We start from the raw sequence: 21468 nt of genomic DNA on the forward strand, positions 1-21468 counted from the left end.
GTGTGTGTGTGTCCCCCAGAGCAATCCTCAACCCCCCCCCATACACCATCAGCAGCCCCCCTCAACCCCCCCAACACCAGCAGCAGCCCTCTCAACCCCCCCAAAGACCATCAACAGCCCCCCCAACCCCCCAACTCTATCAGCAGCCCCCCCCCCCCCAATCCCCCCCAACACCATCAGCAGCCCCCCTCCCCGGGCACTGGGCCCACCCTGGGGCAGGCGCGGGCGATTTGCAGCCGGGCTGGCCCTCCCTCCCCCCCCTCCCCAGGCTTTGCACACGAGTCCCCGTCACTTCACACGGGCCGAGGCCGCCAGCTGCCACCAGCACCGGCCACTCGCCGGGGGGTCACCCACCCCGGACCCCCGCCACGGAGGAGGATGGCAGCCGGCGGCGAGAAACGGCACTTGCTGAGCGAGGGCGGAGGCGGGTAGGGGGTTGCCCCAGGGAGGGGAGCTGGGGATGTCGTGTCCCCTCTTCCCCATGGGGCTCCCCCGGAGGCATCTGGCTGGGGGAAGGGGGGGTGGGGGTGGTGGGGGGAGCGTGGAGGGTTCAACCTGCTCCCCAAAATTCCCCCAGATTCCCCAACCTGGTCCCCGACCACCTCTCTCCCCCCACCCCCCAGCAGGTCCTACCTGGGGGCTGTGCAAAAGAACGGGCGCAACTCAGTGCAGGGAGAGGCAGCGCTGGAGCTGGGGGCCCGGCGTGGCCAGCACTGCCACGCGCGGGGGGCCACTGGCCACCCTGGCCAGCAGCAGCGGGCACGCAGGAAGCTCTACCTGGCCGCTGGCATCTGCCTCGTCTTCATGGTGGGGGAAGCTGTGGGTGAGTGGTGGGTGTAGGGTCCAACCAGGGTGGCCCCCACAGGGTGGGGGGCACCCCGAGTGGCTGCCCCCCCCGCCTTGTCCTGATTCTGCCCCCCCCGCCGCTCTGCGGGTGCAGGCAGGGAGCGGGCAGGGCTCCCTGTCGCTTTTCGGTGGGTCGAAGCGCCCCGTGGGGTTCCCACTGCAGCTTGGGGTGACTTGGTCTGAACCCAGACACCCCTCCCACACACACACCCACCCCGCGGCTGGGAACCCCCCCCTGCAATGTCACCTCGATGTCCCCTCTCCACAGGCGGGTACCTGGCGCACAGCCTGGCCATCCTGACAGACGCAGCCCACCTCCTGACGGACTTCGCCAGCATCATGATCAGCCTCTTCGCCCTCTGGGTGTCCTCGCGCCCCCCCACCAAAACCATGAACTTCGGCTGGCACCGGGCAGGTAAGGGGGGGTGGCACCCCCCCCCCCCCCCCCGTCCCGGAGGCTGTCATCTGGTTCCTGAGGACCCCAGGGAACACTCAGAGCACCTCAGGGTGCCCTCCCTGTGGGGAGAGGGCGCTTTGGGGAGCCCTGGGCAAAGGCACTGACATCCCAATGCAGGGAGCAACCCCAGGGATGGGTGCTGGGCGCCCACCCTGACCCCCGGTGCTGCTGGGTTGGAGGGGGTGGGGGGGTGCTGGGAGGATGCTCAGGCTTGGCGTGATGGCAAAGCAGCAATGAGGGGTTGGGGGGGGGGGACTCTCCACAGAGATCCTGGGGGCCCTGCTCTCCGTGCTCTCCATCTGGGTGGTGACGGGTGTCCTGGTCTATCTGGCGGCCCAGCGCCTGCTCTCGGCCGACTACGACATCGAGGGCGACGTCATGCTCATCACCTCCGCCTGCGCCGTGGCCGTCAACATCGTGTAGGTTTGGGTTTCTCCCTCCCCGGGGTGTGTCCCCCCCCCAGCCCCTGCCCCGTGCCCGGTGGCCCCGGGGATGTCACCGCTGCCCTGTCAACAGGATGGGGGTGGCTCTGCACCAGACGGGGCACGGGCACAGCCACGGGGCAGCCGGCGAGCAGCCCAACGCCAGCGTCCGCGCTGCCTTCGTCCACGTCGTGGGGGACCTGCTGCAGAGCGTCGGCGTCCTCATCGCGTCCTACATCATCTTCTTTAAGGTCTGGGTGGTCACGGCTGGGGACATGGGGACAGTGGCTTCAGCCAGCCCTGGCCAGGCACAGGGGTGAGACAGAAGGGACCGTGTCCCCCTCCCCACTGGTGCTGATGGGGATTTGGGGGCGGGGGGGGGGGTGTTGACAGCGCTGGAGGGGCCTCACCCTCTCCCACCCCCTCCAGCCCGAGTACAAGTACGTGGATCCCATCTGCACCTTCCTCTTCTCCGCGCTGGTGCTGGGGACGACACTGACCATCCTCCGCGACGTCCTCCTCGTCCTCATGGAGGGTAGGGACCCATCGGGGTGTGTGGAGTGGTGGTGTCTGGGCCATGGGGCCACCCATGGGTGTCGTGGCCCCTGTCCCTCCATCTCCTGGGGGCTCTCCCTCCCCAGGTACCCCCAAAGGGATGGACTTCAACGCCGTGCGGGAGACGCTGCTGGCGGTGGGGGGGGTGGAGGCCGTGCACAGCCTCCACATCTGGGCGCTGACGGCGGCGCAGCCACTGCTCTCGGTGCACATCGCCATCAGTGAGTGCCGCTGCCCCGGGGAAGCGACGGGAGCGTGTGGGGAAGGGATTTGGGGTTCACCCACACCCCGGCATCCCCTCTCCCCCTTCCCCCCCCCCCCCCTTCCCTTTGCTCCTTGCAGACGCGGGGGCCAGCGCGCAGGAGGTGCTGGAAGAGGCCAGCTCCCGGCTGCAGGGCACCTTCCGCTTCCACACCACCACCATCCAGGTGGAGAGCTACTCCGAGGAGATGCGGGACTGCCGGGAGTGCCAGCCCCCCCGTGACTGAGCTCCCCCCGCCCCTCCACCTCCGGCAGCCCCCTCATGTCCTGAAAGGAACTATTCATGCGTGGAAAATAAAGCAGAGCAAAGGGCTGGGTGCGCGCAGGGCGGGGATGCTGGGTCTGGCGACGCCGGGTGTTATCTCGGGTGTCTGCAAAGGCAGCAAGGACGGACCCACGGCTGCAGCGGCCGGAGGAGAGCAGCTGTTGGAGGCCAGCTGTCTTAATTTTCCCTATTTCTATTCACCTGGGGGGAAAGGCAGCTGAAATGAGCCTTTTTGCCTTCTTCGGGGAGCGCTGCGAGGCAATGGGGTGCTGGGGTGCCTGGGGGCTGCAGGGGGCCCCATCCCAGCCAAGGGGAGGGAGGGCATGCTCGCTTCGCTCTCGCCTCTTATCGCTCCTCTGTTTGCCCTTGGGAAGCCAAAGGACTCGCCCTCCCCGTGGGGCTGGAGGCCGGGTTGGGGGGGGGAGCGGGGGGGCTGCGTGTGCAGCCGGGTGCCGCACGGGTTATTCCCAGGGTGGCAGAAGCACCAAATCGCTGGTGCTACCGTGTGCTACCAGGCACAGCCCACTCCCCCCACATCCTACAGCCACCAGCCAGACTCTGCCTCTCCACCCACCTTTATTGTACTGGTAAAACCCAATAACGAGTAAAACCCCCGTCATCAGCGACCGCCTGTGCCGGGAGGGCTCCATGAACCACCAACGGGGCACCCAGAGCCAGCCCATATCCCTGGCAGCCCTCAGGGTTTCTCCAAGCGTGGGTATTTCTTGCGCAGGACGGAGACCTGGTCCTTGAAGAGGACAGGGTCGAGGCGCAGCTGGGAGGACACGAGGGGCATGTAGCCGAACCAGTCCACCAACTGGTTGAGGCAATCCTGCCGTTGGGAGAAACGCCGGGCGCCGGCCGCCCCTGCTGTGCCCTTCACCTTGGCAGGAGGGGAGTGTGAGGGTGAGGGGCTCCGCACCCCGGCCGGGGGGGTCCCCGCATCCCCATCCTTGCACCCTACCTGCTGGGGCACAGTCTCCTTGTGCTGCTTCCTCTGGGTGACCTTGATGGGTGGCAGCTTGGTGACGGCGGCCACGAGGACGTTCATCAGGATGTCCTCGCAGGCGGCCAGGCCGTCCACCAGCTCCCGCAGCCCCGCCGGCAGGTATTCCGTGAAGAGGTTGTGATAATACCTGGGGAACGGAGTGAGGTGGAGGGACAGGATGCTGCCGAGCCCCCCACCCCGCTGGTCCCCTCCCCAGCTGGGTACCTGTGATAGAAGGCAGCGGCGGTGAGGATGATGGAGAGCTCGTTGGTCCACTTGGACGTGTAGCCCCAACGCCTCTGCTCGGGGTCCCAGAAGTGGCTCCGCATGGGGAAGCCCACGATGCGCTCGGGGAAGCTGCGCCACACCACAAAGGCAAAGTCCACCTGGCACAGGGTGGGGGGGACGGTGTCACCCGGCTGCGGGGACCCACGGGAGGGGGCTCGCCGCCACCCCTTGCCTTCCCCCGGAGGTGTGCCCTGGGTGTGGGGACATGGGGACAGCGGGCACCGCTCCCTGCCAGCCCCACGGTGCCCACTGAGCATCCTTCCTGGCTCGGCACGGGGCTGGGGAGTGCAGTGCCCACGGCCTCACCTCGCTGGTTGAGAGGCTGGTGTGCTCGTCCAGGCTCAGCACGGCGTCCGTCTGGATGGCCGCGTAGGGGAAGAAGCGGTCGCTGAGCTACAGAGTGGAATAATCAGGTTGGGATGGGCCATGGGGTGGGTGCCCCAGTTCCCTGCCTGCATCCCAGCTCCCTGCCTGCATCCCAGCTCCCTGCCTGCATCCCAGTTCCCTGCCTGCATCTCAGCTCCCTGCCGGCATCCCAGTTCCCTGCCGGCATCCCAGCTCCCTGCCCGCATCCCGGGGCTCCCTGCCTGCATCCCAGCTCCCTGCCAGCATCCCAGGGCTCCCTGATTGCATCCCAGCTCCCTGCCCGCATCCCGGGGCTCCCTGCCTGCATCCCAGCTCCCTGCCGGCATCCCAGGGCTCCCTGCCTGCATCCCAGCTCCCTGCCCGCATCCCGGGGCTCCCTGCCTGCATCCCAGCTCCCTGCCTGCATCCCAGTTCCCTGCCCATATCCCAGCTCCCTGCCTGCATCCCGGCTCCTCTCACCTTCCCCCTGCCCTGGATGATGGTCAGAGGCACGGTGGTCTGGGGCCATTTCCCACTCGGCGGCGGCGGCTTCTCACAGCTCCACAGCACCAGGATCTGCAGGGGGAAGGACCAGCATGTCCAGGCTGACCCCCTCGGGGTGCACTGGTGCGTCGGTGTTTGTGGGGTGGCCAGGGCTGAGCCCCCTCCCCTGCCCCAGCTCTACAGCAGGATCCGATCCAGCCCAGCTCTCCCCAAAACCATCTCATGGTGGTTTGGACCAGCATAAACCCACAGGTGGTCCCACCTCCACACTGGTGGGCTGGGGAGACAGCTCTGCCCACCCAAAGGTGACACCACCAGCCACCCCCTCCTACCTCCAACCCCTCCCTGGTCCTTCCCAGCCCACGGAACTCTGCTCCATCCCTCCCACTCCATCCCAGGGCTCAGCTCCCCCACCTGAGCACAGTACTGGGATCCGGAGACGGCCTGGATCAGCCTGAGGATGGGCTGGGAGGAGGACCCCACCGGCGAGATGGCCCGGATGAAAGCTGTGAACTTCTTGGAGGGGCTGGAGCCTGAAAAAGGCAGAGGAGAGGATGGGTGTTGTGGCATGCACTGAGTTTGCCGTGCTCAGCTGGGGCAGGCGGGGTCCTACCGTGCTGCAGGTAGTAGAAGGGAAAGTCCCTGAGGTGGGTGGAAAAGTCAGGCAGAGCCAAGAGCCCCCCGGGCGGTGCGTTCCAGAGGAAGCGGGAGCGGGAGCGGTGCGGGAGCAGCCGGTCCCTGATGATCTGCCAGAGGCCGGAGAGATGCTCTCAGCACCCTGGTTGTGACCCCGGGGTTTGGCAGGGGGGTGGGGGTAAGAGCTCAGGGCCGGGGGGGGGGGGCGTGGGGGAGCTCACCTCCAGCGTAGTGTGCACAATCTTGTCGACGGAGGAGAAGTACGCGTCCCACAGGAACTGGGTTTGCTGCTGGAAAGCCAGCACGCGCTCCGGGTGGATGCAGCGGACGGCGGAGGGGATCTGTGGCGGTGGGGGGGGGGGTGGTGGTGGGGGCTGGTTTCTCACCTCACCCCCCCTCCAGCCTCCCAACAGGGTTGTCTTGCCCCCACCACCTCCACACCATCCCGAGGGGACACCCCATGGCCAAGGGTGCCGTGCCACCGCCCCGCTGCAGCTGTGTCACCTCCCCTCCCTGGAGCAGGATCTGGCCCAGGTCCCCCAAGGGCTTTGGGTGTGGGGAGATGCTCAGCACCCCCCGAAAACGCGTGATGTCCCAAGGTTGTGGCTGGGATTGGACCCCCGCTCTGGGCTGGAGGGAACCCCCCTGTATCTGCCCACAGGAGAGCTGCCGGGCTCAGCTGCAGAGGTTTCACCCCCAAGCTTGTCTGGGGGCTCCACCACCCCTGGCATCAACAGTGGGGGGTCCCTCGTGTCCAGCGTGGGGCAGGATCTGGCCTCCATACCTGTAGCAGCAGCCTCTCATTTCCCACAACAGCAGCTTTGCCCCAGTCGATGGCTTCGGCGAAGGGCAGCTCCCAGCCGTCGCTCAGCAGCACGGGGATGCAGGCAGCCTGCGGCGGGACCCCACACCACGTGGAACGGGGACCCCCAGCTCCCGGGCAGGGGGTTCCCCTGTTCCCCCCAACCCGCCCCGTACCTGCAGTGCCTCCAAGAAGCGGAAAGAACCCAAGCGCCTGCCCCGGGGCACGATGCAGAAGGTGGAGTTGTGCAGCAGCTCCTGGTAGTCAAACCTGGGATGGGAGATGGGGTGGGGGTCAGGTACGGCCCCCACCTACCTATGAGCATCCCAGGGGGGTCTTGCTGGCACCCAGTAAGGCTGAGCTTCCCTCTCGGGGGGGCACAGGACCAGCCCAGGGCAGTGTTAGGATTGCTCCGGGCTGATTTTGTCTCTGAACAGCCCCGGCTCTGTGGGGATGGTGGAGCAGAGATGTCCTGGGTGATGGAGGGATGTGTCCGGGCATCGCTTAAAGAGGGGGGGGGCAAGGATAGGACCCCACTGCTCTTTGAAGGTGTTACCCAGCTCCCTCCACCCACCTGTAATGAAACCCCAAGCAAAGCCAGCGCCCAAACCCCCGAGCCCGAAACTGCGGCAACTCCTCTGCCGTGCCCAAGCTTGTTGGGCAGGACCAGCCCTGCCTGCCCTGGCAGCATTTCGGGGGGGGGGGGGGGCAGAGGGCCGGCTGTCTGCAGGGGTGCAGGCAGTGTCCCCCCCACCCAGCTGGGCTCACACTGCGGGGCTATGAAAGCCCCTTCTGTGCGGCTGGTGGGGAGAGGCGCGTCTGCTGCCGGGTCCCTGCGACCGCGCCGGAAAATCCAATATTGACTTTAGGTCAGGACAGACCCCGTCTGTTCCTGCCCTCAGGAAGGGAGGGACGGGGCAGCCAGGTCCTGGATGGGCTGGGGGGGACGTGCGTGGTCCAGCTGTGGGGGGCTGCAAGGCCAACGGGCTGCTTGAAATGTGCTGGTCCCCAAGGGGGAAGGGTCTCCCTGTGGTAGGGACGTGGGGCCGGTCTGAACCTGGGGCTTGAGGACGTTTCCCCTCCACAGGTGCTGGAGCACCCTGGAGCATCCTGGTGTTGCTGGATGTGGGAAATTGGCCCCAATGCCAATGCACAGAGTTTTACAATCGAAACCCACCTCCGGATGAACCACCCCAACATCTCCAATGGATGCTGAAAGCCCCATTAGTGCACCCCATCTCGTTAACACCCCAACTCCTGGCCCAGTGAGCTGCCGGAGGGGCGAGGGCGGCTCAAACAGGACCCAGACCCCCCTGTGAAACCACAACAGTGACAGCCACATCCCCAGGGCCGGACACCGCCAGTGCTTGCCCTTGGGGCAGCCCCGCTGCCACCCGCTCCATTGGGGACCCCAAACCCAGCTGTGACCCCCAGCACCTCCAGCGGGTCCATTCCCACTGCTGGGGCTGGGTGGGCAGCAGGATGTGTCCCAGAGGGGCAGAGCGGCTGCGGGCAGCCTCCCCTCGCAGGCGGCCGTCGCGGGGAGGCTGGCGCCGGCCGGGCTGCGGGGCCAAAACCTCCCGATGGAAATACTTTGCTCCTGACGCGCTGCGGTTTCCGGGTAATCACGCCGTCAGGGCTTCCTTGTTTTGTTAGGAGCCGGGACGGGCGCCCGCCGTGCTCCCTCCACCCGGCCCCTCCGTGGCTCCGGCCAGGCACGGTGCTGCCGGGGGACCCGTCGGCTCCAGAGAGCCTTTCCCAATCCTCTTGGATTGCTTTAAACCCGGGGCAGCCCACAGCAGGGCCGGACCGCGGCGGTGCTACAAGCTGCCCTTTATCCGGGCACAGAACCGGTTTGTTTTCGGCAGCCCCCCGGGTGTGAGGAGGGTGATGGAGCCCCTGGCAAGGCCTTCCTCTGCTCCCCGCACTGCCCAACGGGGATGTCTCCAGTGCACTGGGCAAACTGGGCAGCTAGGTCCTCACTTTGCCAACCATAGTGTGTCTTCTCCCCACTGGCCTGTCCCCATCGTCACTCTGCCACTGTCCCACCTCCGGGTCTGGGGACATCCTGGGGCAAGCAGCCGTAAGTCCCCCACAGCAGAGCTGGCCTGGTGCGATGGAGACACCGATGGCTTTTTGCCCGGGTGTCCCACGGGACAAGCAGGATGGCAGAAGCTCGGGGTCACGCACGAGCATGCTGCCCTGTGCCACGTGTTTTCTCATCTATCTGCTGCCTAAAGCTGCCCCAAGCGAGGTGTAAATCTCCCTGTACTTGCAAACAGCATTAGGGAATTACCTGGGCTGGGTGGGAGGGGGATTTCCCATCCCACCAGCTCTTGGCACAGCGTGGGGCTGACCTTCACCCCCCGCTCCGTCCCACCACCCCACGGCATCTCCCACCGTCCTGCGACGACACCCCATCCCCAAAAATGCTCCAATGCAGGGGCTGACCCCACGGGGCTGGTGGCACCACGCGATGGGGCCATGCAGTGCTTGAGCCACCCCAAAGCCCCGGCTAATCCCGGTGCCCACAGCACCCCAGCTCCACTTTTACCTCTCAGCACCTCCTAAGACGCTTTGAGGATGATGCCCAACGTGGCCTCTCCCCATCTGCTCTCCAGCTGGGTGGCTGCGGGATGTCCCCAAGCAGTGGGACGGGGTCTGTGCTTACCAGCCCTGGGACTGGGAAGCTGGTGATGGGTCCCAAGCAGCAGGACGGGGAGGTGAGGACCTGGCGTGCATCCTCTCAACATGGAGCCCCCCAAACTCACAAAACATTGTGTCCCCCACCCCGTTTTCCCACTAAGGACCATCACACACTGCTGCTGCCATCCCCATTTGCAAGGGGGGATGGAGATGGACCCCCCCCGCTTCACCCCACCCCATCCAGGTGAGCTCGGGGCTCCCCACACCGGGATGCCCAAGGACCCGCCAGTTTTGCGGGATTTTTAGTGGAGCCAGTGAGGGGGGGATGTTTCAGGCTCATCTCCAAGAGAAACGTTTATGTTAGGGGAGGGCAGGAGGGGGGAGAAGAAAAGCATCATTCATCAGCGGTAGGAAAAAGGGAAATCGTATTAGAGGCAGCCACGGTGATTGCAGATAAGAGCCGCTCTCGCCAGATTACTTGAACTTTAATACAGAGCAGGAAAGCCCTGAACAATCAGCGCCTCGCTCCCCACTATGGAAATGAAACCCTCATCTACGTCGGGAGAGCCCAAAACTTTCCTCTCTGCCCACATCTGGAGGTCCAGCCACCACAGACGGGCACGGCTGCACCCCGCAGAGGAGCAGGAACATCTGTGGGCTGTGTGGGCCCCACCAGACCCCCCTTTCCCACCCCGTCTCCCACTCACTTTTCGTAGTCGACGTTATCCTTGTCGCAGCGCGTGTCCTTGTGCTTCTCCCAGTCCTTGCCGTGCTTGCAGGTGGTGAGCGAGATGATGTCCTTCCCGTTGTGGATGTGGTGCAGCGCGTTCCTGGTGCCGGAGCCGATGCCGGTCAGGTACCGCTTCCCCTTGAACACCAACAAGTATTTCTTTTTCGGAGGGATCGAGTCCTGGTACAACCACCCCTTCTCCCCGCCGCGCTGCGGGTGGTCCTTGGGGAAAAGGGGGATGGAGATGTCGAAGCCGGGTCTGAAGCTCTCGGTGTAGAAGCTGGCTTTGGCCAGGATGGCCTGGCCGATATCAAAACCCAGGTCCTCGGTGTAATTGGGCCAGGTGCCCGAGTAGAGGTTGAAGATGAGGTGATTACGGCCGCCATTCCAGAGCGGGAAGCTGCGGATTTTCTCATCGACGTTACGGACGTATTGACCCGAGAGATGGTCGCGGTCCAGCGTGTCGATGCTGAGGATGAAGAGGCAGGCTTCCTCGGGGTTCGGGGTGTAGTAGCGAGAGCGCTCGATGGAGGCGAGGATTTTGCCGTAACTCTCCGAGAGGGGCTGATCCCTCTCCCGGGGGTAGGTGAAGACTTTGAAGCCGTGCTTCTCGCACCTGGAGAAATCGAAGCAGGTTTCCATCCGGCATCTGCTGTTCTTGTAGACGCTCAGCCGCGCTGCCCGCCGCTCCCGGGGTGATGGCAGTGAGGGGTCTCCATCGCTTTGGAGCTCCTCAAGATCTGCAAAGCTTTTGAGGAGGGACTGATCCGTCCAGTGGGGCCAATTCCTCCGGGCTTCGGCTTTCCTCCCAGAAAAGAAAGTGAAACGGCGCAGCTGGTCCCCTCCAAAGAAAAGCAGGAGCCAAGAGGCGAGGAAAGTCAGGAAAATGTATTTCTTCCTGGTCTGCATAGGTTCATGCGCAGCCCCGGCTCCTCATCGGGCTCAGATAGGTGTCAGAGTCCGGTCGAGAGGCCAACGTCCCAAACGCCAAGTGGGCAGTGGGGTGGCTCCTGGCCCCCAGGTATTGTCCTGTGGGAGCCCGTGGGAGCGCAGATGAACCCCACGGTCCCCTGGCTGCTCCCCCCGACCAGGGCTGCGCTGGCTTTTTGGGGCTGTCCCCCTGCGGGGCTGTGGAGTGGAGCTCGGTGCGGCGGCGTCCCGCTCCCTTCCCAGCCGCGCAGCCTTCACTTCGCTGGGCCCCCGTGCCGTGACAATGACATTTCCACCACCGCTTGGCCCAGCTTCAAATCCCTGGGGAAGGGGAGAGGTCGCGCCATCGCCGTCCTGCCGCCGCCAACCGTGTCACCGCAAGTGGCTCCCCACGTCCCCCTCGCGGCGGGACCCCCCCTCCCCAGAGTGGGAATAAAACCCCCCACTCCCACCGGAGCCCCCATCTCTCCCCAACCTGCTCCTTCCCCGCCTTCCCCGTCCCCGCATTACCTGTGGGGACACGCAGTCCCAGGTGGGTTTGGGGATGTTGTGCCCCGAAATCTCTCTCCGCGGCTCCCCGCGGCTCCGGGCTGCATCCCCGGTGGGGGAAGGCGGCGGGGGAGCCGCCGTGGCCCCCCCCGGGGCTCTCCCCGCCCGCGGAGCAGCGGTCCTGCTGCGCGATCCCGGTGTCCCCGCGGGGAGGCTCCACACAGCCCCGGTCCCGGGGGTCCCCCGCTCCCTGGGGGTGCTCCTGGCTGGTGCGGTGTGTGTGTGTCCCCTTGCCACCTTGTCCGTCTGTCCGTGCGTTGCGCTGTCTGTCCCCGTGTCCCACCCCCTCGGCTGCCTGCACCCCTTGTGGCTGTCCGTCCTCCGCGTCAGGCCGCCTGTGCCTGTGTCCCCCCCCTCTCCCAGGGGCTGGCTGTCCCCTGTCCGTCTGTCTGTCCCCGTGTGTCTATCTGTGCGTGTGTCCCCGGGGTTGCCTGTCCCTTGTCCGTCTGTCCGTCCCCCCCGCCGCGGCTGGCTGTCCCCCTGTCCCCTTGCCTGCCCGTCTCTCCCCCGCTCAGTGCCCGGCCCCGCAGCCCGGCCGGTCCCCGTGGTCCATCCCCCCTCCGTGGTCCATCCTCCCCCCGTGATCCATCGCCCCCCGTGGTCCTTCCCCCCCCCCGCCACGCTCCGTGCCCCGCCCCGCCCGCATCTGTTCCACCGCGCCCTATTCCCACCCTCACAACATTCGCCCTTGGCCCCGCCCACTCGCTTCCCCATTGGCCGCCCGCTCACCCGGGGGCGTGGCCCACACCCCAACAGCGGCCACGCCCCGCGGAGGCCCTCCCACCTGCCCCCTGCGGCGCCTTCCTATTGGCCGCGCTCAGCCGCCCCCAGCGCTCCCACGTGGGACGGGGGGTTCCCCGCGCGCCGCAGAGGGGAGGGGGTGTGCCCCGGGGCGGAGGCCGGGGCTCCGCAGGGTCCCAGCGCCGCCCGCCCTCTGTGGGACCCCACGCGGGGACTGTCCCACGTCCCGTGTCCCCACTCGCGTCCTTGCTCGCGGGGGCGCCCGGTGCCGGCGAGCCCGGAGGGGGTGTCAGCCCTCGGGTGCGGGTCCCTTCGCCTCCCCTCAGTGCCCCGGAGCACCCCGGGGAACCTTGGGGTTCTAGGGCGGCAGTGGGGTCACACTGGGGAGCAGGGAAACACAGCTGAGGCCACCTCCACCCGTGACACCCCTGGGCTCCGATGTCACCCCTGTGCTCCAGTGACAACACCACCACCCCCCCCCCAGGGGCTTCAGCGACCCCCAGACCCCGCCGCAGCCTGACAGCTCTTGACTAAATCAAACCCACCCACGCACCGGAGCCGGGGCCACGGCACAAAGCCCGTGGTGGACTGTGGGGTTCACCCTCCCACGGGGTAGAGATGGGGGTCCCAGCCCGGCCTGACACCCCCTGCCCACCCCAAATCAGCCACCCACAGCGGGGTGGTTGGAACGGGAGCTGAGAAAGCCCCCGCAAATCCCACGCGAGGCCGGCGTGGGGGTCAGCATCAACGCCAACTGTTCCCAGTGCTCCTCCACCAACACCCACATAACCAGGACCCCAGGAGTTCCCCCGTGGGACCCCAACACCCCCGTCTCGCAGGGCTCCATAGGAGGTGGGAGTGGGATGGCCCCAAGCTGCCGGCCCCGCTGCCTTGAGCCGCTCCCAGCATCCCATCAGGACCCTTTGCTGGGAGGATGTGGGGGTGCTGGGGAAGGGCTGAACCCCACTGTGGGGAGCCAGGCGTGGGCTGGAGCGGGCAGCAGGAGCAGGTCGGGGCTCGCCTCTCCCACCCTGCCCTGGCATCCCCCGCCACCCTCCGCCCTGCCCTGCCGGCCGGGCAAGCCGGGACGCGACAGGGTGCTGGATCCCATCCATGGGTGTAACAACCTGGCCGGCCTCAGCCTCCGGGCAGGTTGGGTGCTCAGCACAGAGCAGGGTGTCAACACGCAGAGTGACAACCCCATTCAGTGCAAATCTGTGCCTCAGTTTCCCCACGCACCCGGGGTGAGGGGCTGTGTGCACGGGAGCTTGGTAGGGATGTTTTTTACCAAATCTTAGATATTTATTTGTCGGGCCCAGCCGGCTAGGCCCTGTGGGGAGTTAATCCCCGGCCACGGAGGGGATTACTGTGGGCCCTAGGTTGCTTTAGCTGCAAAAAGCGGATTAACCGGTCAGCAGGAGCCCCCGGGCACCTCCGGGGGGGACACGGGGACAGTCCCCAGCCCCATGGGGATAGGAATCCAACTGGGGTGCAGCCAGGGACAGGGCAGCCCCAGGGTCAGGGTGCTGCCCGTGGGCATGGGCCCCCCCCACGGAGGGGCTGCGGCTGCTATGGGGGGACTGGGGTTGTGCCCTGCACTTGGAGCACTGGGAGCTGTGGTTTTATGCTGCTGGGACCGGGAGCTGCATCTTGTACTGGTGGAACTGGGAGCTGTGATTTTGGACTGGTGGGACCGGGAGCTGCATCTTGTACTGGTGGCACTGGGAGCTGTGATTTTGGACTGGTGGGACCAGGAGCTGCATCTTGGTGGCACTGGGAGCTGTGATTTTGGACTGGTGGGACTGGGAGCTGCATCTTGTACTGGTGGCACTGGGAGCTGTGATTTTGGACTGGTGGGACCGGGAGCTGCATCTTGTACTGGTGGCACTGGGAGCTGTGATTTTGGACTGGTGGGACCAGGAGCTGCATCTTGGTGGCACTGGGAGCTGTGATTTTGGACTGGTGGGACTGGGAGCTGCATCTTGTACTGGTGGCACTGGGAGCTGTGATTTTGGACTGGTGGGACCAGGAGCTGCATCTTGGTGGCACTGGGAGCTGTGATTTTGGACTGGTGGGACCGGGAGCTGCATCTTGTACTGGTGGCACTGGGAGCTGTGATTTTGGACTGGTGGGACCAGGAGCTGCATCTTGGTGGCACTGGGAGCTGTGATTTTGGACTGGTGGGACCGGGAGCTGCATCTTGGTGGCACTGGGAGCTGTGATTTTGGACTGGTGGGACCGGGAGCTGCATCTTGGTGGCACTGGGAGCTGTGATTTTGGACTGGTGGGACCGGGAGCTGCATCTTGGTGGCACTGGGAGCTGTGATTTTGGACTGGTGGGACCAGGAGCTGCATCTTGTACTGGTGGCACTGGGAGCTGTGATTTTGGACTGGTGGGACCGGGAGCTGCATCTTGTACTGGTGGCACTGGGAGCTGTGATTTTGGACTGGTGGGACCGGGAGCTGCATCTTGGTGGCACTGGGAGCTGTGATTTTGGACTGGTGGGACCAGGAGCTGCATCTTGGTGGCACTGGGAGCTGTGATTTTGGACTGGTGGGACCGGGAGCTGCATCTTGGTGGCACTGGGAGCTGTGATTTTGGACTGGTGGGACCAGGAGCTGCATCTTGTACTGGTGGCACTGGGAGCTGTGATTTTGGACTGGTGGGACCGGGAGCTGCATCTTGGTGGCACTGGGAGCTGTGATTTTGGACTGGTGGGACCGGGAGCTGCATCTTGGTGGCACGGGGAGCTGTGATTTTGGACTGGTGGGACCGGGAGCTGCATCTTGGTGGCACTGGGAGCTGTGATTTTGGACTGGTGGGACCAGGAGCTGCATCTTGGTGGCACTGGGAGCTGTGATTTTGGACTGGTGGGACCGGGAGCTGCATCTTGGTGGCACTGGGAGCTGTGATTTTGGACTGGTGGGACTGGGAGCTGCATCTTGTACTGGTGGCACTGGGAGCTGTGATTTTGGACTGGTGGGACCAGGAGCTGCATCTTGTACTGGTGGCACTGGGAGCTGTGATTTTGGACTGGTGGGACCGGGAGCTGCATCTTGGTGGCACTGGGAGCTGTGATTTTGGACTGGTGGGACCGGGAGCTGCATCTTGGTGGCACTGGGAGCTGTGATTTTGGACTGGTGGGACCAGGAGCTGCATCTTGGTGGCACTGGGAGCTGTGATTTTGGACTGGTGGGACTGGGAGCTGCATCTTGTACTGGTGGCACTGGGAGCTGTGATTTTGGACTGGTGGGACTGGGAGCTGCATCTTGGTGGCACTGGGAGCTGTGATTTTGGACTGGTGGGACTGGGAGCTGCATCTTGGTGGCACTGGGAGCTGTGATTTTGGACTGGTGGGACTGGGAGCTGCATCTTGTACTGGTGGCACTGGGAGCTGTGATTTTGGACTGGTGGGACCAGGAGCTGCATCTTGGTGGCACTGGGAGCTGTGATTTTGGACTGGTGGGACTGGGAGCTGCATCTTGCATTGGTGGCACTGGGAGCTGCGTCCCGTACTGGTGGCTACTGGGAGCTGTAGTCCACGTGTACAGGTGGCACCGGGAGCGGTGCTGCTGGGCGCACCGGTGCGTGCTGGGACCTGCGACCCGGTGCACCGGTGAGTGCGTTGGGACCTGGGGAGGGGGGGGACTGGGTGGTGGGAGTTGATGGGCACAGAGGGAAACGGGGAGCTGGGGGAGCCCTGGGACCTTGGGTGGGGGCACTGGGAGCTCTTGGGGAGCACTGGGAGGTGCGGGGGTAACCGAGGGTAGTGGGAGCTGGGGGTGGAGCTGGGAGAGGTACTGGAAGCTGCGATGATAACAGGGAGCGCTGGGGGGAGCACTGGGGGCTGCGGGTAGGGCTCTGGGAAACGGGTACTGGGAAGCACTGGGATCTGTAGTTCTGCTGGGGATACCGGGAGGTGTAGTCCGGGGACCCAGCGCATACTGGGAGGTGTAGTCCCAGCCCAGGGACATGCTGGGAGTTGTAGTTCTCCAGCCCCGGGGGCTGCTGGGAGCTGTAGTTCTGCATTTTGGGGGGGGGGGGGGGGGGGGGGGGGTGCCGGGCTCTGTCCCCCCATGTGTCCTCAGTGGCTTCAGTGGGTGCTGAGGGCTGGCAGACACCCATGTCACCCCTGCACTGACCCCTTGCTCGCGCCCCTCCCTGTGCCACCCCCAGCTTGGGGGTGTCTGGCCCTCCCACTCCCCCCCCACACCCCAACCCTCAGCACCCCCCCGCGGTGCAAGGGGGGGCAACAGCGATGGGGATGGCTGCCCCACAGCAAGGGAGGCCATGGGGCGGGTCCTGCTGACCCCCACCTGCCCCATCAGGCACATCTCAGCCTTGGGGGGGTGGATCCTGGGGGTCTGGGAAATGGGAGAGGGGTGGGGGAAGAAGGAGGGACCAAGTCGGGGTTCCCTGGGGCGGGGGACGGATGCTGACCCCTTGCCTCTGCCCAGACTCGGCGACATGGGGGGGATGCAGTCACTGGCGCTGCCCTTGGGGAAGGGACCTCACCAGGTGGGCTGCACGGATGTCATGGTGGGACACACGCGGCAGGTACGGCATGGGGACAAGGATGGGGACAGGGACAGGGACCGGGACGGGGATGGGGATGGGGACAGGGATGGGGATGGGGATGGGAATGGGGACAGGGATGGGAATGGGGACAGGGATGGGGACAGGGACCGGGACAGGGATGGGGACAGGGATGGGGATGGGGACAGGGACCGGGACAGGGATGGGGACAGGTATGGGGACAAGGATGGGGACGGGGACAGGGACCAGGACAGGGATGGGGATGAGGATGGGGACAGGAATGGGGATGGGGATGGGGAAGGGAATGGGGATGGGGACAGGGACCGGGACAGGGATGGGGACAAGGATGGGGACGGGGACAGGGATGGGGATGGGGACAGGGATGGGGACAGGGATGGGGATGGGGATGGGGATGGGGATGGGGATGGGGATGGGGACAGGGATGGGGATGGGGACAGGGATGGGGACAGGGATGGGGATGGGGATGGGAACAGGGATGGGGACAGGCTTCCCTGCACAGCAGGGTGGCTGCAGCCAGCCGGGTTTTGCAAGAGCTGAGCTCACCAAGGACATGCCCACTGCTGCTCTGTGCTGTCCCCCGCCGTGTCCCCCCCTTTCCCTCTCTCCCCCAGGGGCTCTTCCTCCGCCTCTTCTACCCCTGCCTGCCCCGGGCAGGGGCCGAGCACCCGCTCTGGATCCCGCGCTACGAGTACTGCGGTGGGCTGGCCGACTTCACCGGCCGCAGCCGGCGCTGGTGCGCGCTCCTGCTCAGCGTCGCCATTGGTAAGGGGGTGGTGGGTACCACATCCCCCACCCTGGGTGCTCCCCCAGTCCTTAGGGACCCAATCCCTTCGTGGGGTTCAAGGCCCCTGTGCTTGGGGCAGCCGGGTGGATGCTACAGGCGGGGATGGACCCGAGCGGGGACCTGCCGCAGCGGCAGCACCCCGCTGCCCGTGTTCCCCCCTTTTCCTGGGGGGTTTCTCTTCCCTGCAGGCTCCTGCAGAGTGCCGGTGAGCTGGAACGGGCCTTTCAAGCCCTGCAGCAGCGGGTACCCACTGATCATCTTCTCCCACGGCCTGGGAGCCTTTCGGTAGGATGAGCCCCGAGTGGAGCTGGGGGTGCTGAGCCGGGATGGGGACATGGGTGTCCTGGATCCCCCGTGGCCCTTCTCAGACCTGGCAGCGCAGCCCTGACCCCGCTCCCCTCCCCGGCTCCCTTGCAGGACCCTGTACTCCTCGGTCTGCTCGGAGCTGGCGTCCTGGGGCTTTGTGGTGGCAGCGCTGGAGCACAGGTGGGTGCCCCGGTCCCCGACGATTTCGGCAGCCGTGACGGGGCTGGCAGGGCATCGTGCCCCCGGCGGAGCTGCTGGTGCCCCCCACGACGTGGCTGCCTGCCCTCCTGCTGCTGCAGGGACCATTCTGCCTCCGCGACGTATTTCTGCACGGCGGAGGCTGGGAGAGAGGAGTGGATCCCCTACCAACAGGTCCCCCAAGGGCAGAAGGAATTTTATTTCCGAAACAAGCAGGTACCAGAGTGGGAAGTTAAGGGTGGGCAACGCAGGAGGCATGGAATCCCTCCTGCAAGCCAAGCTGTCCCCCCATCCCTGGGGTCTCCTGCCCTTCCCAAACATGTACCGCTGTGATGCTGGGGCTGAGCTTTCTCCTTGGAAGCAGAGAAAAATCCGTTCAGCCTGTTCATCTCTGATTCATGGGGTCCCTGTCTGGCTCCAGCTGACCCTGGCAGGAGCCAGGCTGGGCTTTGCCACATCCCCCAATACTTAATGTCACCCACACCCCGGGGACAAACGGGCTTTCTGCCCAGCCCAGTGCTGCGGGCTGGCAGGGCTCCGGACCGGCTGCTGGATTTGTTCACGCTCTGATTTTTTGTCTCTCTGGGATTACCCCGGACAGCTGCTTGCTGGGGAGCAGGAAGGTTTCCTGCCGAGCCTGGATCCCCCCTGCTTGATTCTGCCCTGTTTAAAAGCACAACATCAAGTCAAGATTTGTTGTAGAAAAGCTCTCTAGGAAACATAGTGGTTGGAGGCGCTTTTGGCAGTCTTAAACCACCTCCCAGCCTCTTATTTTTGTGTATGCTCTGTGTCACGGCACACTGCACAAACAAGGGAAACAATTTTCCTACAAAGATGAACCCATGAGCGTAAATGTTGAGGGTGAATAACAAATAAATTATAAATAGAGGGAAATGGTTGCCAGGTCAGCCTCAGTTATGGCATCTGTGTTAGAGGGAGCAGTTTTCATCTGAGTTTTTTGTCACTTGTTGCCTTGGGGGAAGGTCATTAAATGTGCACAGCCAACAGAATTCCTGTCCTTAGGGCAGCAGAGGAGCGGTCCCAAAGTGGCTCCAGGTCAGGGCTTCCTCCCCCCTGAATAGGTGATTTGGGCTTTTGAGCTGCTCCTGGATGGAACCCCTGAGCTGGGTTCCAGGGTGACGTCCAGGTTTGCTCCTGGCAGCTGGGGTGGGACGGGGGGGTCTGCGCTCCCCACGGGTGTTTGCTCCGATGGATGGTTCCAGCAGTCTCGGCCGGGGGGCAGCGGGTGGGGAAAGGGGGTTCTCCCTCCCCTGCACGCCCCGCCGCTTCCTCCCTGGAGCAGGGGTCTTTTGCTCATCTCCAGCTGTCTGTGCTATCAGAAAAACTGAATTAAAAACAAACAAAAAAAGAAACCATTCCAATAAATTCACTGCATCCCCGCAGGAGCCGCGTTGGTGCAGCCTCTCGCTTGCAGTTACATTTGCCATAATCCAGGGAAAACCCCCACTGAGCGCTGCAGTTTTGGAGGGACAAACGTGGGTGGATGTCGGGGGGAGGATCTGGCCCCAAATTTGTGGGGTGGAGGAGCTGGGATAACCGGGGAAGGGGCAACTCTCACTCCCAGGTTCATCAGAGAGCGGAGGAATGCGTGCGAGCACTCCGGCTCTTCGAGGACATCAGCAGCAGTAAATCTGTCCCCAACGTCCTTCCCCAGGACTTCGATCTCTCCGTGCTGAAGGTATCTGGGTCTGTCTGTGCTGAAGGACGAGCCAGGGGGGCCGTTTGGCTGATGGGGGGTTCCGGGTGCCCTTTGCTGGCACGATCAGTCCTTGCTGTGTGTGAGACTTTTCCTCCTGGGACAAGCAGGGTCTGTGCAGAGTCACAGCCTTCCACGTCTCGGGTTCTTGGTGCCTCTTTTCTCCTTTCTCTCCCCTGTGCATTCCGGGGGAGCTGGGTCCTGTTGCACCGGTGGTGAAAACGGGACACGGTGTCCCTTGCAGAGGGCAGAGCAGTGTCACTTTGCTGATCTTCCTTTGGCTTTTCCTTCCCTAATTAGGGACCTCCTGCAGCGAGGTTTGGGCACGGGTTCCTCAGCCTCCTCCTTTTTGCAGGACAGCACTGATCTGACCAAAGTCGCCGTCATGGGCCATTCCTTTGGCGGGGTGACAGCGGTGCTGGCCTTGGTGAAAGAGCCCAGTTTCAGGTAAACGGCAGGAGGGACAAGGAGCTGTGGGAAGGTCCGGGGACACATAGCTCATCCCAGTGGGAAGGGAAGCCGTGGTGTGGGCGGCAGCACTGGGCATCCATCCTGCTGCAGGTGCGCGGTGGCTCTCGACGCCTGGATGTTCCCCCTGGAGAACGCGCTGTACCCGGAGGTGCCCAAGCCCGTGCTCTTCATCAACACCGAGAAGTTCCAGACGCCAGAAAGCGTCGCCAAAATGAAGAGGCTGAGCTCCAGAAACAGCCAGACGAAGATTATAACTGTCCTGTGAGTCAGGGGCTGGGGACACCCACCCGGCAGTGCCCCTCCTGGGAGCACCTACGAGCTGTGTCCCGGCAGGAGGACCTCTCCCCAGCTCCCAGTGAAGCAGATCCCTTCCCTCTCCCAGGGGATCCGTGCACCAGAGCCAGACCGACTTCACCTTTCTCACTGGGAAGCTCATGAACCTCATCTTCAGAGCGAGGGGGACCCTCAACCCCTACAAGGGTCTGGACATCACCAGCCGGGCGGCTCTGGCCTTCCTGCAAAGGCATCTCAGTACGGCGCGGGGTGAAGGGCACATTGGCCGGGGGCTCGGGAGGGCAACGAGAGCTCCCCCGCTCGCGGGGGGGCTGCGGGGTGGCCGCTGCCTCGCTGGGCTTGGCTTTGGTGCTTCCCATCCCCTTGCACAAAGCAAACGTGTCTGGTGACTGCTCCTTCTTTACGCCTGGAGCCGGGCTGATAATCGTTGTAGTAATCCGGTCACCGTCTCTGCCCCGCTCAGACCTGGAAGAGGAATTCAATCAATGGGACAACCTCCTCGAAGGCATCGGAGATTCAGTTGTTCCGGAAGCACCGTTCTGCTGTCCCAAGCTGTAGCCTGCTCCGAGGTCGCTGGCGGGAGCCGGGGACCGGGAAAGCGGCCGCTTCTTGTCCAAAATGAGCCGTGCAGGAGCCAGCAAGGGCAGGAGGATCCGTGGGGGGAGCAGGACCTGGGGACCGTGCTCGTAAGATGTCTGGTGGCCGGGGTGCTCGGCAAGCGTGCCAGGAGAGCCCTGCCTGCTCACACACTGCCTGCAGTGAGGGCTGTGGGGCTAAGGGAATAAAATCTTCGGGGACAAAGACGGGGTTGGCTGTCATTTGAGCCCGAGGTGACACCCTTCTTGCACGCAGCGGGTAGGTGAGCATCGATCCCTCGCTGGGCCTGGCTGGATCCGCTGCAGCTGTGGCACATCTGGCAGGAGCAGGCAGGGGGGGTCGCTTGCCGTGGGCTGGGGGTAGATCAACCACGGCCAGAAGAACCAGCGCAGAGAGATGCGGCGTCGGGGCTCCAAGCACAAAGGTAATGAAAATCTTATCGTCGTCCTGGAAAGCTGGCCAGATTGCTGACTCGACGCCTAAAACCCGGGGGGAAAAAAAGAAAGAGGATGGTTTTAAGCAAGGGGCTGGCTGGAAATATCTCTGAGCACCCCAGCAGCGCAGGGATGTGAAACGGG

The 21468-nt window shown here is 64.5% G+C and overlaps 3 protein-coding genes across 8 annotated transcripts; 2 read left to right on the forward strand and 1 right to left on the reverse strand.

Moving 5' to 3' along the window:
• Positions 1–292: 292 nt before the first annotated feature.
• Positions 293–3141, forward strand: SLC30A2 (solute carrier family 30 member 2). The gene is made up of 8 exons (XM_042793631.1): positions 293–428; positions 627–823; positions 1115–1261; positions 1569–1722; positions 1820–1976; positions 2155–2260; positions 2367–2501; positions 2623–3141. Exons 1-8 carry the CDS (start codon positions 379–381, stop codon positions 2766–2768), a joined length of 1092 nt encoding a protein of 363 aa, XP_042649565.1. The 5' UTR covers positions 293–378; the 3' UTR covers positions 2769–3141.
• A 222-nt stretch (positions 3142–3363) lies between these two features.
• EXTL1 (exostosin like glycosyltransferase 1) lies at positions 3364–11740 on the reverse strand. Of its 5 annotated transcripts, none has more exons than XM_042793613.1 (12): positions 11186–11738; positions 9723–10996; positions 6546–6639; positions 6352–6459; positions 5789–5908; positions 5545–5677; positions 5346–5464; positions 4908–5003; positions 4389–4475; positions 4020–4180; positions 3771–3942; positions 3364–3581 (listed from the first exon to the last, which is right to left on the reverse strand). In XM_042793613.1, exons 2-12 carry the CDS (start codon positions 10652–10654, stop codon positions 3504–3506), a joined length of 2100 nt encoding a protein of 699 aa, XP_042649547.1. In that variant the 5' UTR covers positions 10655–10996; positions 11186–11738; the 3' UTR covers positions 3364–3503. The 5 variants fall into 5 exon arrangements, with proteins under 5 accessions (XP_042649547.1, XP_042649545.1, XP_042649544.1 ...); XM_042793611.1 differs by having other exon boundaries at positions 3364–3689; XM_042793610.1 differs by having other exon boundaries at positions 3364–3942; positions 4389–4439; positions 11186–11740.
• Positions 11741–15318: 3578 nt separating this feature from the next.
• Positions 15319–21094, forward strand: PAFAH2 (platelet activating factor acetylhydrolase 2). 2 transcript variants are annotated; one of them, XM_042793630.1, is made up of 11 exons: positions 15325–15582; positions 16424–16523; positions 17135–17285; positions 17496–17592; positions 17725–17793; positions 17913–18027; positions 19397–19510; positions 19884–19975; positions 20090–20260; positions 20382–20530; positions 20757–21094. In XM_042793630.1, the coding sequence occupies exons 2-11, from the start codon at positions 16434–16436 to the stop codon at positions 20849–20851; spliced, it is 1143 nt and encodes a 380-aa protein (XP_042649564.1). In that variant the 5' UTR covers positions 15325–15582; positions 16424–16433; the 3' UTR covers positions 20852–21094. The 2 variants fall into 2 exon arrangements, with proteins under 2 accessions (XP_042649563.1, XP_042649564.1); XM_042793629.1 differs by having other exon boundaries at positions 15319–15582; positions 20382–20868.
• The last annotated feature ends 374 nt before the right edge of the window (positions 21095–21468 follow it).

Source organism: Tyto alba, unplaced genomic scaffold (assembly GCF_018691265.1).
Source record: "Tyto alba isolate M040663 unplaced genomic scaffold, T.alba_DEE_v4.0 Super-Scaffold_20, whole genome shotgun sequence".
NCBI lineage: Eukaryota > Metazoa > Chordata > Aves > Strigiformes > Tytonidae > Tyto > Tyto alba.

What these genes read in the sequence shown, in the direction of transcription:
- SLC30A2 (XM_042793631.1), top strand. Translation starts at nt 379, where the DNA reads ATGGCAGCCGGCGGCGAGAAACGGCACTTGCTGAGCGAGGGCGGAGGC. An exon ending in GCCGTGGCCGTCAACATCGT is followed by an intron (nt 1,723 to 1,819) that starts GTAGGTTTGGGT and finishes CCCTGTCAACAG; the next exon opens with GATGGGGGTGGCTCTGCACC. An exon ending in CCTACATCATCTTCTTTAAG is followed by an intron (nt 1,977 to 2,154) that starts GTCTGGGTGGTC and finishes CACCCCCTCCAG; the next exon opens with CCCGAGTACAAGTACGTGGA.
- EXTL1 (XM_042793609.1), bottom strand. Translation starts at nt 10,654, where the DNA reads ATGCAGACCAGGAAGAAATACATTTTCCTGACTTTCCTCGCCTCTTGG. An exon ending in GCTTCTTGGAGGCACTGCAG is followed by an intron (nt 6,460 to 6,545) that starts GTACGGGGCGGG and finishes GTCCCGCCGCAG; the next exon opens with GCTGCCTGCATCCCCGTGCT. An exon ending in GATCCCAGTACTGTGCTCAG is followed by an intron (nt 5,004 to 5,345) that starts GTGGGGGAGCTG and finishes TTCCCCCTGCAG; the next exon opens with ATCCTGGTGCTGTGGAGCTG.
- PAFAH2 (XM_042793629.1), top strand. Translation starts at nt 16,434, where the DNA reads ATGGGGGGGATGCAGTCACTGGCGCTGCCCTTGGGGAAGGGACCTCAC. An exon ending in CCTGCTCAGCGTCGCCATTG is followed by an intron (nt 17,286 to 17,495) that starts GTAAGGGGGTGG and finishes TCTTCCCTGCAG; the next exon opens with GCTCCTGCAGAGTGCCGGTG. An exon ending in GTGAAAGAGCCCAGTTTCAG is followed by an intron (nt 19,976 to 20,089) that starts GTAAACGGCAGG and finishes ATCCTGCTGCAG; the next exon opens with GTGCGCGGTGGCTCTCGACG.